The 17989-nt window shown below is 40.2% G+C and overlaps 1 protein-coding gene across 3 annotated transcripts; it reads left to right on the top strand.

Annotated features, from left to right (window-relative positions):
- Positions 1-5913: 5913 nt before the first annotated feature.
- LOC131203240 (placenta-specific gene 8 protein-like) lies at positions 5914-17578 on the top strand. Of its 3 annotated transcripts, none has more exons than XM_058193231.1 (4): positions 5914-6004; positions 9883-10007; positions 12819-12943; positions 14366-17578. In XM_058193231.1, the coding sequence occupies exons 2-4, from the start codon at positions 9896-9898 to the stop codon at positions 14468-14470; spliced, it is 342 nt and encodes a 113-aa protein (XP_058049214.1). In that variant the 5' UTR covers positions 5914-6004; positions 9883-9895; the 3' UTR covers positions 14471-17578. The 3 variants fall into 3 exon arrangements, with proteins under 3 accessions (XP_058049214.1, XP_058049216.1, XP_058049215.1); XM_058193233.1 differs by lacking the exon at positions 5914-6004 and adding an exon at positions 8661-8700; XM_058193232.1 differs by lacking the exon at positions 5914-6004 and adding an exon at positions 8826-8859.
- Positions 17579-17989: the final 411 nt, after the last annotated feature.

Raw genomic sequence — 17989 nt, 5'->3', positions numbered from 1 at the left:
TTTACTCTGATTGTTTACACTGGTTGTCCCAAAGGTCCATTTTTCAAAAGACAACTTGACTTTGTTTTTTTCAAAAGCAATGGAAGAACAAAGTCCAGTTGCCTTTTGAAAAATCACCTTTAAGTTAGGACAGAAATGTCAATTATGTCAAGAAATAATTGACCTGATCTGCCATTTGATCATCCCTAGTAATTTGACTTTGTAACCTTGATTGTCTAAAAGTCTAATGATAACATAATCTGACTTTGCTCAGGGCCTTTATCTGCTTAATAAAATCCTAATTACAGGTACTCCTCAACTTAGCTGGTTAAGTGAGACATTTGTTAAGTGAGTTTTGCCCAATTTTATGACCTTTCTTGCCACAGTTGTTAAATGAATCACTGCAGTTGTTAAATTAGTAACCTGGCTGTTAAGTGAATCTGGCTTCCCCATTGACTTTGTTTGTCAGAAGGTCACAAAAGGGGATCACATCACCCTGGGATACTGCAATCGTCATTAATATGAACCAGTTGTCAAACATGCAAATTATAAATCACGTGACCATGGGATGTTGTAGCAGTCCTAAGTGTGAACAATAGCAATAGTACTTAGACTTATATACCGCTTTACAGTGCTTTACAGCTGTCTCTACACGGTTTAGAGTCATCATATTGCCCCCAACAATCTGGGTCCTCATTTTACTGGCCTTGGAAGGATGGACTTCTGAGTCAGCCTTGAGCCTGGTGGGATTTGAACTGTCAAATTGCAGGCCGCCAGCAGTCAGCAGAAGTAGCCTGCAGTTCTGCACTCTAACCACTGCACTACTGTGGGCTCATGGTCATAAGTCACTTTTTTCAGTGCCGTTATAAATTTGAACAGTCACTAAACAAGTTGGCCACCTGTACTGAAGAACTGGAGGCATGCTCATTTACATTCTTTCTGTTCTTTTTTTAAAAAAAAACTATCCTAGTGTCTTTAAATGCACTGTGAAACCCACAATAGTAAAACTTACGTTGGCAAAAGTATAAAACATACCCCTGAAAATTTTATTAGCTACTTCCTCTTGGTTCTACTTAGTATTTGGGATTTAACCAACGTCATACTGTATTCACCTATGCATTGTAGCCTGTTCCATAAAACAGCTTATGGTAAAACCAAGGGACAAAAATAAATTATCCAATAAAGTGATTCCAGGAGCCTTAAATATAACAACCTGAATGCATTCTCTTTTTCACAGCTCTGCATATTTCAGAAATATATGGGCCAGAGCCATGTGTGAGAATAATTGCTTCATACTTTATATGGTGGCCCAAAACCCCACCTTATCATTAAGTGATATTGCAATTAATTTGGGAGAAAGGCAGTCTGGAAAATATTACTGTTTGCTCCGTTGTATTGAATACGCCATTCTGTACAGAGAATTTACCTAGCAATTAATAAAAATAGCCTTGTGTTTCTTATCTCACATTTTGCGTGTTTCAAATATTATTCTGCTGTACGGAAAAGCAGCATTGTAGTGTCAATTCACTAGATTGTTTTTATGGTGTAATGGTTATTTTATTAATCTAAAGGCTAAGAATTTCATCTTTATATATAAAATAAGGACCGGGTTATCTACGAGACCACCTGCTGCTACCAATAGCCTCCCATCGATCTGTGCGCTCCCATAGAGAGGGTCTCCTCAGGGTGCCGTCGGTCAAACAATGTAGACTGGCGACCCCCAGGGGGAGAGCCTTCTCTGTGGGGGCTCCTACCCTCTGGAATGAGCTGCCTCCGAGGATACGTCAACTTCCTGATCTCCGAACCTTTCGCCGCGAGCTAAAGACTTTTTTATTTCATCGTGCAGGGCTGGCTTAATGAAGTTTTTATTGGGGTTTTACTATAGTTTTATATTTTTTTCAGCTTTTAATTTTTTGAGTTGTGCTTTTACCTTGGTTTACCTGTAAACCGCCCTGAGTCCTTCGGGAGAAGGACGGTATATAAATAAAATAAAATAAAATAAAATAAAATAAAATAAATAAATAAATAAATAAAATGGGACAGGACGATATGGACAAATCTTTTATTTTTATACTGGAATTTCAAAAATAAGGTAAATTGATGCAAATGTCAGTCAGCCTTTTCTATGGTTTTCCATCAACACAATGGAAAGACTAAACAATGTGATTCTGTGGGTTTTGTTTTAATTTCCTTTGGGTCAGCGTTGGTTCCTGGCAACTGTCAGAAGCAGTTCCTGCAGTTTTCTTGACAACATTTTCAGAAGTAGTTTGCCCTTGCTTCCTTCTTGGGGCTCAGAGGTCTGACTGGCCCAAGGGCTCCCAGCTAACTTTGTCCCTAAGGCAGGACAGTCTCCTGGTTCCTAGCATGTTGCCTTAACCATTACATAATTCTAAATGATTCTGTGTAGGAAAAGCTTAAAGCGTTGCCTAGCAACTGAATCCCTTTCACTTATCTGTTGTAATACATCTTTGACAATGTGTTTTAGTTTTTCTAGGTTTTGTTTCCTTGTTTAAGTTTTTTTCCTTCGAGGGAAACAACATTATGTCAAGTGCAAAAAGATTGAGAAATAGCAAGCTAAATAATCTAAAGTTAAGGTAAAGGTAAAGGTTCCCCTTGCACATATGCGCTAGTCGTTCCCGACTCTAGGCGGCGGTGCTCAACTCTGTGTCATCATTCCACAAAAGGACCCAACTCCAAGTAAAAACTCTGAAGCAAGCATCTTTCAAGTTCTATTTACTAGGATAGGTAAACTGGCACATCTGGGAAAACCCGAATCTGAGAGGTCCGGGTTTTCCCTGAGTAAATCAAAACCCCCAAAACCATCCCCTCACTCCTCAGTCGATCACGTGCTACAATCGCCAACCATCCCATTTTGAGACAGCACTCCGACCACTCCTTCTCCAGATGCAGGATCGGCCTGACCTTGACCGACAGGAAGAATGCTATTATGTCTAAAGACAACCCCTCTACTAAATCCCCCCCTCCTACTTTCTCACACATGAGAACATGGTAGCACGGAATCTTCCGGCCTAATATGGCTTCCAAAGCTGACACTCTGTTTCAAAGCCGAAGAGCCAGTGTTGTCCAAAGACGTCTCCATAGTCATATGGCCAGCATGACTAAATGCCAAAGACGCACGGAATGCTCTTACCTTCCCACCAAAGGCGGTCCCTATTTTTCTATTTGCATTTTTTACGTGCTTTCGAACTGCTAGGTTGGCAGAAGCTGGGACAAGTAACGTGAGCTCACCCTGTTACGCGGCACTAGGGATTCAAACCACTGAACTGCCGACCTTCTGATCGACAAGCTCAGCGTCTTAGCCACTGAGCCACTGCTTCCTTCAATCTAAGATTAGAAAATCTAAAGTTAGAAAAAGCAAAAAACATATAGAATTTAAATCGCGTTTATATACCATTACAGTATCCTTGCTTCCATCCTGATTCTACCTTAATTTATATCCTGGCTTTTGTTCTTTGAACCTCTGTCTTTTTGAGGATCACATTAATTCTACCTTCATTGTGCAATTTGATTCACGTTCTTTCTCCCCCAATTTTATTTTTTCCCATACCTTCAAGCCAGTTTCTTGACAACTGTGCAGACCGGCCCGTGCAGTGCGTTTTCTCAGCAAAATTTCCGAAGTGGTTTGCCATTACAAGTAGACCTTGACTTAAAACCAAATTTAGGACCAGAATTTCCGTTGCTAAGCAAGGCAGTTTTCAAGGAAATCATGGCTGATTTTATGACCTTTTTTTTTTGGGCCAAGGTTGTTAAGCGAATCAGGCTGTCATTAAGTAAATCTGCTTCCCGCATTGACTTTGCTTGTTGGAAGCCAGCTAAGATGGTTGCAAATGGTGATCACATGACCAGTAAAATATTGGCTGGTTGCCAAAGCTCTGAATTTTGATCACGAGGATACTGTGACTGCGGTTGTTTTGGGAATTGATCAAAATTGCTTTTTTCAGTGCCACCTGCATTTTAAATGTTGCTTAATCAATGGTTTTAAGTCAAGGACTATCTGTGATCAGAGGTTCTGGAAGGGTCAGAAATGTTATTGTTGTTGTTAGTTGCGAAGTCATGTCCGACCCATCGCGACCCCATGGACAACATTCCTCCAGGCCTTCCTGTCCTCTACCATCCTCTGATGTCCATTTAAACTCATGCCTACTGCTTCAGTGACTCCATCCAGCCACCTCGTTCTCTGTCGTCCCCTTCTTTTGCCCTCCATCTTTCCCATCATGAGGCTCTTCTCCAGGGAGTCCTTCCTTCTCATTAGGTGGCCAAAGTATTTCAGTTTCTTCATCAGGATCTGGCCTTCTAAAGAGCAGTCAGGGTTGATCTCCTCTACCGTTTGACTGGTTTGATCGCCTTGCAGTCCAAGGGACTCACAGGAGTCTTCTCCAGCACCATAGTTCAAAGGCCTCAATTCTTCGGCACTCAGCCTTTCTTATGGTCCAACTTTCACAGCCATACATTGCAACTGGGAAAACCATAGCTTTGACTATACGCACTTTTGTTGGCAGGGTGATGTCTCTGCTTGTTAGTACGCTGTCTAGATTTGCCATAGCTTTCCTCCCCAGGAGCAAGCGTCTTTTAATTTCTTGGCTGCAGTCCCCATCTGCGGTGATCTTGGAGCCCAGGAAAATAAAATCTGTCACTACCTCCATTTCTTCACCATCTATCTGCCAGGAATTGAAAGGCACGGATGCCATGATTTTAGTTTTCTTAATGTTGAGTTTCAAGCCAACTTTTGCACTCTCCTCCTTCACCCGCATCAAGAGACTGTAGTTCCTCTTCACTTTCTGCCATTAGAGTGGTATCATCTGCATATCTGAGGTTGTTGATATTTCTTCCAGCAATCTTAATTCCAATTTTTGATTCATCTAGCCCCGCTTTTCTCATGATGTGTTCTGCATATAAGTTAAATAGGCAGGGTGATAGTAAACAGCCTTGCCGGACTCCTTTCCCAATTTTGAACCAATCAGTGGTTCCGTGGCCAGTTCTCACTGTGGCTTCTTGACCCGCATACAGGTTTCTCAAGAGACAAATAAGATGGTCTGGTGCTCCCATCTCTTTAAGAACTTGCCACAATTTGTTGTGATCCACGCAATCAAAGGCTTTAGCATAGTCAATGAAGCAGAAGTGGATGTTTTTCTGGAATTCCCTAGCTTTCTCCATGATCCAGCGTATGTTGGCAATTTGATCTCTAGTTCCTCTGCCTCTACGAAATCCTGCCTGTACTTCTGGTAGTTCTCGATCCACATACTGCTGGAGCCTAGCTTGTAGGATTTTAAGCATAACCTTACTAGCATGTGAAATGAGTGCAATGGTGCGATAGTTTGAACATTCTTTGGCATTGCCTTTCTTTGGAATTGGAATGTAAACTGACCTTTTCCAATCCTGTGGCCATTGTTGAGTTTTCCAAATTCTGTCTATCAGATCTAATTCTTTAAATCTATTTGTCACCTCTACTGTATATTCATCAGGGATATGATTTAGTTCATACCTGAGTGGCCTGGTGCTTTTCCCTACTTTCTTTAGTTTAAGCCTAAATTTTGCAAGAAGAAGCTCATGATCTGAGCCACAGTCAGCTCCTGGTCTTGTTTTTACTGACTGTATAGAGCTTCTCCATCTTTGGCTGCAGAGGTGAGGGATCTGCTATTTGACTCCTAGAATCTGAAATGGAAAAAAAGCAGAAATATCAGAATGGTTTCTAAAGACGGAGCAAGGAAGAATCAAATTAAATATAAATTCTAAACATTCCCAATCATTACATCTCATGATTCCTTCTAAACCAAGTTTCGTTTGTTTGTTTTTTTAAAAACCCACCAAACAAACAAAAAACGCCCATCTGACCGAAAGAAAAATTACTTCCTCATTTAAAAAAATATCTAGGCAAGTTGTTTAGTTAGTTAATTTCCTTTCAGTTCTAAACCACAAAAGCAGGAGGAGGCAGCCAGCAGGCAAAGTTTATTGCAGCTCTGCAAAGGAGAAGCCAAACGACGAAGAAAAGAAGGGGGGAAAAAAGGTTTGAAATCTTGCTTTCTTTGAAATCTTTCTGCCTTTGCTTTTGAATTTATTCTAAAGTAATAAAGTTTTCCGAGTTTTTAATCTCCCTGGATCTAATCTGGTTGTTGAAAGACCGTCTCTTGTGCCATTCTGTATTACATAGCAGAATCTGAGTCCTCATTTTTTTTTAATTTGGAGGGAAATAAGAGTGGATTCCTAAAGTAACAGAAATATAAAGATGGTCATTTTTGAAGAGGAAAGCTAAGAAGTGACTAGGATAAATCGTTTCGTTTCTAACTCCCACCCTTATATCTCCCCAGTGCCTAAGTTTTTGAAATGCTTATTTTTATTTATTGGATATCCATGCTGCCTATTTAAATATCCATACTGTATTTAAAGGGGTGAAACAGGAATGGAATGGAACAGAACAGAACAGAACAGAACAGAGCAGAACAGAACAGAACAGAACAGAACAGAACAGAATAGAATAGAATAGAATAGAATAGAATAGAATAGAATAGCAATAAAGGATAATGTTTGTAGTTCAGGATTGAAATGAGGGTCCTTGGTGTTCTCTGAGCTTGCTTGTTTTCATGTAGACATTTTGTTACCCTAACTAGGTAACATCATCAGTGTAATAAGGAGGGCTGTTTGCTCTCAGTTTATATTCTGGTGACTTGCCTGTCTGTGTGGGTAGGGGCAATCTTGGTTGTGCTGTTTATTGATGACTCTTTGGCAGTTTGAGCCCAAAATGTATGTTGCTAAATGAGGCATTTGTTAAGTAAGTTTTACCCTATTTTACGAACCTTTCTTGCCACATTCCTTAAACGAATCACTGCAGTTGTTAAATTAGTAACAAGATTGTTAAGTGCATCTGGCTTGCCGTTGGCTTTTCTTCTCAGAAAGATGCAAAAGGGAATCACATTATCACAGGACACTGCAGCTACCATAAATGTTTCCCAATTGAAACTATGGTTAAATCTGTATATCTGTTGCAAAATGAAAGTATTTCCACCATGTGTATTTTACTGGCAGTTTAATTTCGCAACATACACTTAAGAACTGCAGTGATTCACTTAACAAATGTGGCAATTAGCACTACCAATAGTAGAACAGAACAGAACAGAACAGAACAGAACAGGGACCTTGGAGATCTTCTAGTCCAACCCCCTGCTCAGGCAGGAAACCTTATATACCACTTCAGACAAATGGTTGTCCAATCTCTTCTTAAAAACTTCCAGTGTTGGAGCATTGGCAACTTCTGGAGACAAGTTGTTCCACCGCTTAATTGTTCTAACTGGCAGGAAATTTCTTCTCAGTTCTAGATTGTTTCTTTCTTTGATTAGTTTCCATCCATTCAAGAAGAAAACTAGTTTGTCTATGACCACTGACAGGAAAGACACCAGAGTATAGACTTTTAGCTATACAATTTGGTAAAAAATCCTTCCATTCCCCACTATCCTGTCAGAGCTGAAGATGTTTCTCGGATGAGAAGCGAAACATCTTCAAAGAAAAAGTCCAGTTGCCTCCTGAAAAAGCACCTTTGGGACAACCATGGCCTGGATCAGGATCTCTAACCTTGGCAACTTTAAGACTTGTGGACTTCAACTCCCAGAATACCTCAGCCAGCAAAGCTGTTGAAGTCCACAAGTCTTAAAGTTGCCAAGGTTAGAGACCTCGGACGTGGATGACTGAGAACCTCTACAGACTTTTAGCTATACAATTTGGGATGAAAACCCTTTGACTGATGTGGGAGTAGGAGTGGATTTCTAAAGGAAAAATTGCAGCCTACAGGAACCAGAAGCACTAACTCAGATGACCCTGAGGACACAGATAAACCTCTAGGCAACCTTAAGGACCAGCTATAAAAGGATGCAAATGACCAGCTGTCTGCAAGGACTATAAATCCTTCCATTCCCCACCATTCTGTCAGAGATGAAGAAGCTTCTTGGATGAGAAGTGAAACGTCTTCAAAAGAAAAAAACAAGAAAGTCCAGTTGCCTCCTGAAAAAAAGCACCTTTGGGAAAAACCATAACCTGGATGACTGATAATCTCTACAGACACCAGAATATAAATTGACAGCAAGCAGTACTCCATACTACACTGATGATGTTACTAGTTTGGGTAATGAAATGTCTGGATGAAAACAAGCAGGCTCAGAGAGCTCAGAGAGGGTAAATAGAATAGAATACAGGTAGAATACATTTCCTGACCTGGCATAGGTTGGCGGCAAGCAAGTGAGACTCTGGGGCCTTGGGGAATGGCGCATTCCAGGATCCCAGCCCCTGACCAAAGGCAAAGGGTGAGCGAGTGGCATGCTTACCTTTGGTGAGCTGAGCAGAGTGGGCAAGGTGCAGAGATAATTGGCAAGGCAATTAGCTGGGTCATGCGGTGAAGGCAACATATATAGGGCGGGGGTGGGCAGGGAGAGCAGTGAGTGGGCAGGCGGAGTGAGTGGACAGATGGGGTGAGCAGTGAGCAGGTGAATGGGAGGGTGTGGGCGGGGCCAACCAGAGGTGGTATTTACTGGTTCAGCAAACCAATCCAATTGCCGCTACTAGTTCACCTGAACCAGTCCAAACCAGCTGAATACCATCTCTGAGCAGAGTTCTCCATCCCTGTGCTGGCTTCTCCCTGTTTGTGGGCTCCAAAAGGAGCCAATATCGCCTTGGAGGGGTGGCGAAGCTAAGGAGGGGCGTCTTGTGATGTCGTAGGTGAGAGCGCAACTCTTCTGCAGAACTCCAGGGCATTTTCTTCCCTCTATGCCATAGCAAAGAGGAGATGCAGCTTAAGATGGCTGCCACAGAGCTGAAGACAGTTTAACACATAAGAAGAGTGCTGGAGCAGATTTGGTGAACAGTATTTGGAACTGGGTGAGAAGAATCCTTTTTATTGAAAGTGTAACCCCAAAAGAATATTCAGGAAAAGAGAATCTCATAGTTATCTATAAAGTGGATGCGACCCAATACCTTGAGCAAAACTTTAAAACTTTAAAATGGAAGGGAAAATAATCAAAGGAAGAACATAGAAAATTTGTTAAAAATATAGTAAATTGGATTTTCTAATTGGACAGGCGTTGGCTTGGGCTAGGCATTTTAACATGCTGGAGCTATTTACATAAAAAGCTAATATCACATTTATATTTTGGTGTACTATAGCAAAACTAGATAAGAATGGTTAAGATTGAAATCTGATTTAAGAGTGCCTCCTGCTGTCAAAAGAACATATTCCCAAAATTCTGGAAAGACTTGGCTTTTGGAGATCTAAACGTGAGAATAAGAAAAACTATATTACTAAAAAGACCCCTGAAAGTTTCAATATAACTGAACTGGCAGAGGGATTTATGAAGGTTCCACTTTTGGATTAACTAGAGCAACAGATTTTGGATAAAGACCCTTGGGCATTGGACATTGACATTTTTGAGAAGTGGCTTTAGGTTTGAATATAAGATTGCTGGACTATTGAACAAAAAAAAGAAGAAAGTAACTCTATTGTACTAGAACCTTGTCTTTGACTATCAGCCATAGGACAGAGCATTGGTCAACTTAATTTGCTTTCAGAGAGTGAAATAAGCCACCGGTTTGCCAGCAGCCACCCAGTTTCAAGGTCACAAAGTATAGAGACTAGAACCAATTTGGGAGGAAGGAGCAATTGCCTGAGTGCAGAGGGAAGCACTGTTTCAAAACAAAAGAGGACAATTGGATATTCAGTATGGCTCTGTCCCAGGTTTAGAGTTTAACATTCCCACAGTACCAATTTGTGTATCAGAAAGACTTCATCCAGAGTCAAATGATAGCAACCACATCCCACTCTTTGGAGTTGGCACTGAGATCACCTTCTACCAAGCCTGTTCATTAATCTCTTCTCTTTTTGGCTCTCTTCTTTCTTTTTCTTAGAATATTGCCCACCATGAATGTTCAGCCAACGGTTGTCACTCAGCCACAGGTGGTGGTGACGGTCCAGCCCAACAGAAACTATTGGCAAACTGACTTATGTGATTGCTTTAGCGACTGTGGAGTCTGTAAGTGACCAGGCCAGTAACTGACAGTGGGGCTCTCAAAACCTTCTTAGGAACATGGGAAGATTGGGCTGAATATCCTTCCAGACTGGATAGCTTGCAGAAATAAATTATTCTTTATAATTTGAACCATAGATGTTTAATTATTGACTAGCCCACAGGATTGGAATTAGAGGATGGCAAGATATAAAAGGAGACACAGCTTCTATACTATTAAAAGTTGTGTATGGAACTTTGAAGTTCTACATGAAGGAGATGACCAGGCTGAGCCTGAAGGTGGGGTCAAACGCACCATAAGTTTGGAGTCCCACAAAATATCTAGATCCATCCCACCCTCCTGAATTCTGTTTTTCTCTTATTTAGCGCCAATCTGCCATGATCATTAATAGATCAGATTCTGTTATAGAAGTAAACTCTATTCTGGCACCTCGTTTCTTGTGCCTGATGCTACACAACTGAAGAATTATTCTGAAAGGTTTTTTTTTAAAGAAAAGGATATGATGTCCTCCTAATGTTTTGAATTTTAATGTTCATAATGAGGGGTCGTTGCTACTTTTGGAGTTTGGTTGTTTTCTTACACATGTTTCATTACCCAGGTAGGCAGGGGTGGGTTCCACTTACTTTTACTACCAGTTAGCTCTCAGGAACACCCGCACGCAAAGCACACGCACATCGCTTCTGCGCATGTGCAGAACATCTGTGATGACATCCGGGTGGGTGGGTGGAGCCTCCCGCTACCAGTTTGCGCAAACCAGGTGTCAGCCTCCGCATGCTACATTTGTTGTTTTACTGCTGCCAGTTAATTTTTTTTTTATTTCATTTTGTCACAACAGTATACACAAACATTGTCATAAATAAAACAACGTATCATGAAGAAAATATATATATATATATAAGTAAAAAAGATATGCATCAGCTATATTAACTTGATATAATGAAGGGAACAATAGGACAAGGACGGTAGGCACTTTTGTGCTCTTATGCACGCCCCTTATAGTCCTTTTAGGAATGGGGTGAGGTCAATAGTAGACAGTTTTTGGTTGAAGATTTTGGGATTTTGAGTAGAGACTATGGAGCCAGGTAATGAGTTCCAAGCATTAACAACTCTGTTACAGAAGTCATATTTTCTGCAATCAAGTTTGAAGCGGTTGACATTAAGCTTGAATCTATTTTTTGCTCTTGTAATATTGCGATGGAAGCTGAAGTAGTCTTTTATTTTAATTGTTTTATGGGTTTATTGCTGTCTTTTATTGCTAGGCATATAGTAGTGGGTAATGTTTCCCTTGCTTCAGCTGTCATAAAATGGAGGGAGGGGGGAGTTTGGCCAGTTTGTGCAGAATCGAAACTTATCTGTAGAAACTTAATGTGTTGGGGATCCTCAGGTGGCACCTAAGAAGAAGGTGGATTGGACAAGATTGCCTGAACTTTGGGGGAAGGAGTGATTAATGTGAGAACTTCTATGTGTAAACCACACCTATTGCCCAGAGCTTGCTTCACTTGCGATGCATTCAGTTCATTCTCAGTAAAAGTACCTTCCTCTAAAAAACAATGGAGTTGGGGGTTTTCTTTCTTGAGTTTTGAAAGGAGGCACGCCTGACACCGGGGCGAACCGGTAGCAACCCACCATTGCAGGCAGGGAATATTATCAATGCTAGGACAGCATCACTGCTAGTACTAAAGATGTTACTTACTTCGGTAATGAAATATCTGAAAGAAAACAACCAAGTTCAGAGAGCACCAAGGACATGTTGGAAGAAATATCCATCTGGGTTCAGTTCCAAGTGGGGACAAAGACACCGGAAACATGGAGGCTGCTTGGAAAGATGGTTTAATGGCGGTCAGGATCACATGGCTTGAGATCCTGAACAGAAAAGGGCTGAGATCCTGTGTGCTCCCTGGTTTTATGCTTTTTCTGAGCTTTGAACTTTCTGGGGCACAAGAAGAGTACCCTGATTGGCTGTCAGACTCCCAGGGGGTGGGGGTCTTAGCTAGCCTTGCTGGCTGATGTAATCTTCCCAGGTGCCATGTGGTGAGTTTCAGTTGCTAAATGGGTTCTATTATGATGCAGATGATGGTTGACAAAGGTGGGGGGAAATGAGTGAGCTTGGTTGAGGCTTTAATGGCCCATTGACAAAGGTGGGGGGGAGTCAGGAAGCTGCAGGGAGCTGCTTTGTCTTTAAAACATGTTTCTCCATTTCTCATCCAGGGAAATATATTCTGCCTTTTAAATATTTTCTAAAATATTTCATTCTTCTAGGAGGAGGGTGGGTGCTAAATTCCTACAGACACAACAGTTCCAATGTGAGTTACAAATATTACCTTCTATTGGTAGTTGTCAGGCACAATTAATCAGATCTATGTGCGAAGAATTCAATTAGCTCTTTTATTACTGTAGCTATAACATAGAAATCTTCTCAGACTGGCAGTCTGCACCTGGGTCAGACTAGATAAAGTTAAGCAGCATTCAAGGAGGATTAGACTTCACTTTTTTATGCCCACGTAGGGATTCCAGATTAGTTCCTTGTTTGATTTCTCTCCTTGGCTCAGCCAGTCTCTCTCCGACAGTAATTTCCTTAATTCTAATTCATAATAGTTGGGAACATCAGTATACAGGAAAATGCAATGGAATGTGCTTTTAATGTACATTAGCTTTTTCAGCCTTTCCCTCTCTTAGGTGTTGTTTTAATTAGCATTTGCATTCACAGTTTTGATGTTGTACAAATAGCATAATTTGCACTTTCTGGGCCATAAATCTTATGTCATTAAACATTGTGCCAAGATATTTCTATAAGGGCTTTCTCCTCATCTCTATAGGTCTCTGCGGATGGTTCTGCTTTCCTTGTTTGGCATGCCAAGTTGCTGCAGCTATGAATGAATGTTGTTGCTGTGGCGCAAGTGTGGCCATGCGAGCGGTCTACAGGACAAAATACAATATCCCTGTAAGTAGATTGTCTTGCCTAAGATTAGACAAACTTCAGGTTTATAAACTCTAGTCAAAACCAAAACAACAACAACCCCAAATTAGAATCTTAAGAAATACTTGTGAAATTGGAGAAAAATACCAACTCAGAAATGGACTGGGGCAACCAACTTCCTGCGGGATAACTGGTCATGGCCAACCCACCATGGGACAATTTCCCAAGGGACAATTCAACAATTCAATCTAATTATTTAAAATATGTTTAAAACATTATTTTCATTTTTGTCATTCACCTTTCATTTTGTCCCTCCTTTGGCATCCTTTCTCCAGTGATTCAATTCCATCATTTTTTCAATGTCAGTGTAATTCTTGTCCCATGGCAAGTTGGCCTATGGTAAGTTGGCCATGTTGAGTTGGCCGTGGCGAGTTGGATGTGATGAGCTGTCCTAGACCCACTCAGAAAGGAGGTGAGTACACAATCCAGAAATTTGTGAGAAAAAAAACCTGACCTGGAAATGAACAGAGTTGCTATCTGCAGCAGACCATAATCTTTCAGAATTATAGGAATAAAAATAAAAATGACACTTGTTTCATGCCAAACATAACTATCACATCAACCTGGCCCATAAGAATAGGAAGGCAGAATTTGTTAAAAATCCCATGGATTAAGGATTGTCATCTGTGGGACCATGAAAAAAGACCTTCTTGGTGGTGGCCCCTCGGTGCCCCTGCTGCTTTTCTGAAAAGTCCCCGAAACACGGTTGTGTCAGTGGGCCTAAAGACCACATATAGAAATGGATCCGATCATGTGGTTAATTTGATTGTGTTGTTGAAGCCACTGGTGATGGATGAAGTGGATTTTTTATAGAATAGGGTTTTTTTTATTGGCCAAGTGTGATTGGACACACAAGGAATTTGTCTTGGTGCTCTCAGTGTACATAAAAGAAAAGATACCTTCATCAAGAATCATAAGGTACAACACTTAATGATAGTCATAGGGTCCAAATAAGCAATCAGGAAACAATCAATATCAATATAAATTGTAAGGATACAAACAACAAAGTTACAGTCCTACAGTCATAAGTGGAAGAAGATGGGTGATGGGAACGATGAGAAGATGAATAGTAGTGCAGATTTGGTAATAATTTGACAGTGTTGAGGGAATTATTTGTTTAGCAGAGTGATGGCATTTGGGAAGAAACTGTTCTTGTGTCTAGTTGTTCTGGTGTGCAGTGCTCTGTAGCATCGTTTTGAGGGTAACTTGTTGGACCATGCCCCACTACCCTGCGGCTTTGCACCTTTGAACGGTCACTAAATGAACTGCTGTAAATTGACTGCTTCCACCCAACATAGGGTTAGCTTTTCATGATTCCATATCTCTACATCATGATTTGATTGAAAAGGTTATTGATGCATTTGGTTTTTCTTTTCTTTTCAACAGGGATCCATCTGTGAGGATTACTGCATTGTGGGGTGTTTCCCTGTTTGTTCCCTCTGCCAAATCCAGAGAGATATCAAAGCAAGGAAAGCAATGGGGATATTCTAGAAGACTTCATCCTAAGCTCCTTTACATCCATCCTGTTTTTCATTAGAATTCTGAGAAGTAAGATGCATTAAAATAGCTTGTAGGAAGAACCATTATTTAGAGGCACCCTTGCTTTATAATTCTAAGCATACTCTTAATCCAGAAATTAAATTTCAGTAGTGATTCAGAGCTCAAAAGCCAGTCACATAAAAATTTGTTCTTGTTTGACCTGTCCTTCTCTGTGCTTGTTCTTCCTGGTTCTTTTAAAATGGAAAGGAAAACATTTTGGTCGCTGCTGCTATTAAACAATTGAGTTGAGGTGGGGAGAAACTACTAAACCTTTGAAGATTTATTGGTGGATCTATCATTCTGCTTTTCCTGTTTTAAGGCTACTGGTGATTTTAGTTTGCAAGATGTAGTCCCTGGAGAATATAAGATAAAATTAGCCATAACTAGCCTACCTGGAAGTGCTTGGTCTCCAGAAATGGGCGATTACTTGGCCAGGGCTGCTGGCGCTCCTAATAAAGGGAACATTTATTACAAACAGCGTGCTTGTCGTATTTGGGAGCTGGGTCAGAACATACTTGTGGGTTAAGACAGAATTGTCAATTATGTCAAGAAACAACTGACCTGATCTGCCATTTTCTCCTCTCTACTAATTTGACTCGGTAACCTTGATTGCCAATATGATCGCCAAGATCCGATGATCGATATTGCACAAGAAAAAGAGTCTTGATTGTCCAAAAGTCTAAGGATAACATAATCTGATTTGTTCAGGGCCTTTATCTGCTTAATAAAATCCTAACTACAGGTGCTTCCTCGACTTAGGACCACAATTTTGCCCAAAATTTAGGTGGTTAAATGAGACATTTGTGAAGTGAGTTTGGCCCCATTTTATGACTTTTCTTGCCACATGTGTTAAGTGAATCACTGCAGTTGTTAAGTGAATCTGGCTTCCCCATTGATTTTGCTTGTCAGACGGTCACAAAAGGGGATCACATGACCCCGGGACACTGCAACCGTCATTAATATGAACCCATGGTCAAGCATCCAAATATAAATCACGTGATCATGGGATGTTGTAACAGTCCTAAGTGTGAAAAATAGCAATAGCATTATACTTAGCAATAGCTTATATACCACTTCACAGTGCTTTACAGCCCTCTCTAAGCGGTTTACAGAGTCAGCCTCTTGCCCCCAACAATCTGAGTCCTCATTTGACCAACCTCAGAAGATGGAAGGCTGAGTCAACCTTGAGCCTGGTGGGATTTGAACTACCAAATTGCAGGCCGCTGGCAGTCAGCAGACGTAGCCTGTAGTACTGCACTCTAACTACTGCCCCACCATGGCTCATGGTTATGTCATTTTTTTCAGTGCTGTTGTAACTTCGAACAGTCACTAAATGAACTGTTGTAACTCAAGGACTGAAGAAATGGAGACATGCTTAATTACATTCTTTCTGTTCCTTTTTAAACAACTATCTTAACGCCTCACAACAGTAAACGTTATATGGGCAAAAGTATAAAACATACCCCTGAAAGTTTTGTTGGCAACTTCCTCTCGGTTCTGCTTAGTATTTGGCATTTAACCAACATCATAAAAATACTGTATTCACCTATGCATTGTAGCCTGTTCCGTAAAGCAGCTTATGGTAAAACCAAGGGACAAAAGTAAATTATCCAATAAAGTGATTCCAGGAGCCTTAAATATAACAGTCTGGATTCTTTCTCTTTTTAGCAACTTGGATGTTTTAGAACTCTGTGTGAGAATAATTGATTCATACTTTATATGGTGGCCCAAAAGCCCACCTTATCATTAAGTGATATTGCAATTAATTTGGGAGAAAGGCAGTCTGGAAAATATTACTGTTTGCTCAATTATATTGAATATGCCATTCTGTATGGAGAATTTACCTAGAAATTAATAAAAACCCTAACCCTTGTGTTTCTTATTTTATGTTCTGCATGTTTCAGATATTATTCTGCTATACGGAAAAGCAATATGTGTTATTTCTTTAGGCTGTTTTTATGGTGTAATGGTTATTTTATTAATCTAAAGGCTAACATTTTCATTTGCATATATGAAATGAGACAAATCTTTTTATTTTTGTAAAAGGATATGGACAAATCTTTTAATTTTGTACTGTAATTCCACAAATGACGTAAATTGATGCAAATGTCACTCTTAGCATTTTCTATGGTTTTCTATCAATTCAATGGAAAGAATAAACAATCTGATTCTGTGGTTTTTGTTTTAATTTCCTTCGAGTCAACTTTGGCTGCTAGCAACTGTCAGAACCAGTTCCTGCAGTTTTCTTGACAACATTTTCAGAAACAGTTTACCCTTGCTTCCTTCCTGGGGCTCAGAGGTCTGGTTGGCCCAAGGGCTCCCAGCTAGCTTTGTCCCTAAGGCAGGACTAGAATTCAGTCTTGTGGTTTCTAGCATGTTGCCTTAAATGATTCTGTGCAGGAAAAGTTTAAAGCGATGGTTAACCACCGAATCCTTTTCACTTATATATTGTAATACATCTTTTACAATGTGTTTTAGTTTTTGCTTCCTTGTTTTTAAGTTTCTTTTCCTTTCTTTTAAAGCAACATTATGTCAAGTGCAAAAAGACTGAGAAATAGCAAGCCAAATAATCTTAAGGTTAGAAAAAGCAAAAGAGTGGATAGAATTTAATTCATGTTTATACCATTATAGTATCCTTGCTTCCACCCTGATCCTACCTTAATTTATATCCTGGCTTTTGTCCTTTGAACTTCTGTCTTTTTGAAGATCTCATCAATTCCGCCTGTGAGAAATGCACCTCACCAGTCCGAAATGGGACAGAGTCACTAAGTGAAGCAGCAAGCAGTTTATTGTAAAATACTTTCTTGCAAGAGCAGGTGGCTAGTAAAGTAGGCACCAAAATAGATGTCAACAGGATTTAGTTCCTCCTTTTTTGGAATTACCCAACTGTTGGAAGAAATGTCCTGAGTTCCTTCTGTAAGATATGAGAAAATTCAAAAATAAAATAGTAATGAAGGGAATAATAATAAACTGGTTATTCTATTGTATAATATATCCTATTCTGCTATAAAAGTATTTTCCTTTTAAGCATTTATTTGTTAAGCATTTATAACACATGTACCTATGTAAAACATACGTATGAAATCAATTGTATCCTTCCTGCATTAAGATCTAAATATGGCTGAATTTTACAATGTAGTTAGATTATATGCTTTGTGGAACTTTTCTCCCATGTCTATAGTGCATTTGCTTGGAGAAGGACATGTGGACATTATAGGAGAGGGGCATGCTTAGGGTGCACAGAGACATTCCTTAAAACTGAGAGTTGCCTACTTCTTAAAAAAACTTTCCACTAATATAGCAGAACCCCTAAGTATAATCTTTGATAAAGCTTTCACTGCCAGTTCCCTTCCCAAACTTTGGGCACTGGCCACAGTCATCCTATCTTCAAAAAGGAGACCCCAGCTTAGTTGAAAATTGCAGACCGATCTCTGTGCGGCCACCTGCAAAGTCATGGAATCAATCATCAAC

This window comes from Ahaetulla prasina, chromosome 8 (genome assembly GCF_028640845.1).
Source record: "Ahaetulla prasina isolate Xishuangbanna chromosome 8, ASM2864084v1, whole genome shotgun sequence".
In the NCBI taxonomy this organism is placed as follows: Eukaryota; Metazoa; Chordata; class Lepidosauria; order Squamata; family Colubridae; genus Ahaetulla; species Ahaetulla prasina.
Note: the sequence above shows the minus strand (reverse complement) of the source record. Positions and strands in the feature narration are given on the sequence as shown.

Bases quoted from the DNA above. Each gene is read 5' to 3' on its own strand.
- LOC131203240 (XM_058193231.1), top strand. From the start codon at position 9,896: ATGAATGTTCAGCCAACGGTTGTCACTCAGCCACAGGTGGTGGTGACG. The intron at 10,008-12,818 runs GTAAGTGACCAG...TCATCTCTATAG, and splicing joins CTTTAGCGACTGTGGAGTCT to GTCTCTGCGGATGGTTCTGC. The intron at 12,944-14,365 runs GTAAGTAGATTG...TCTTTTCAACAG, and splicing joins GGACAAAATACAATATCCCT to GGATCCATCTGTGAGGATTA.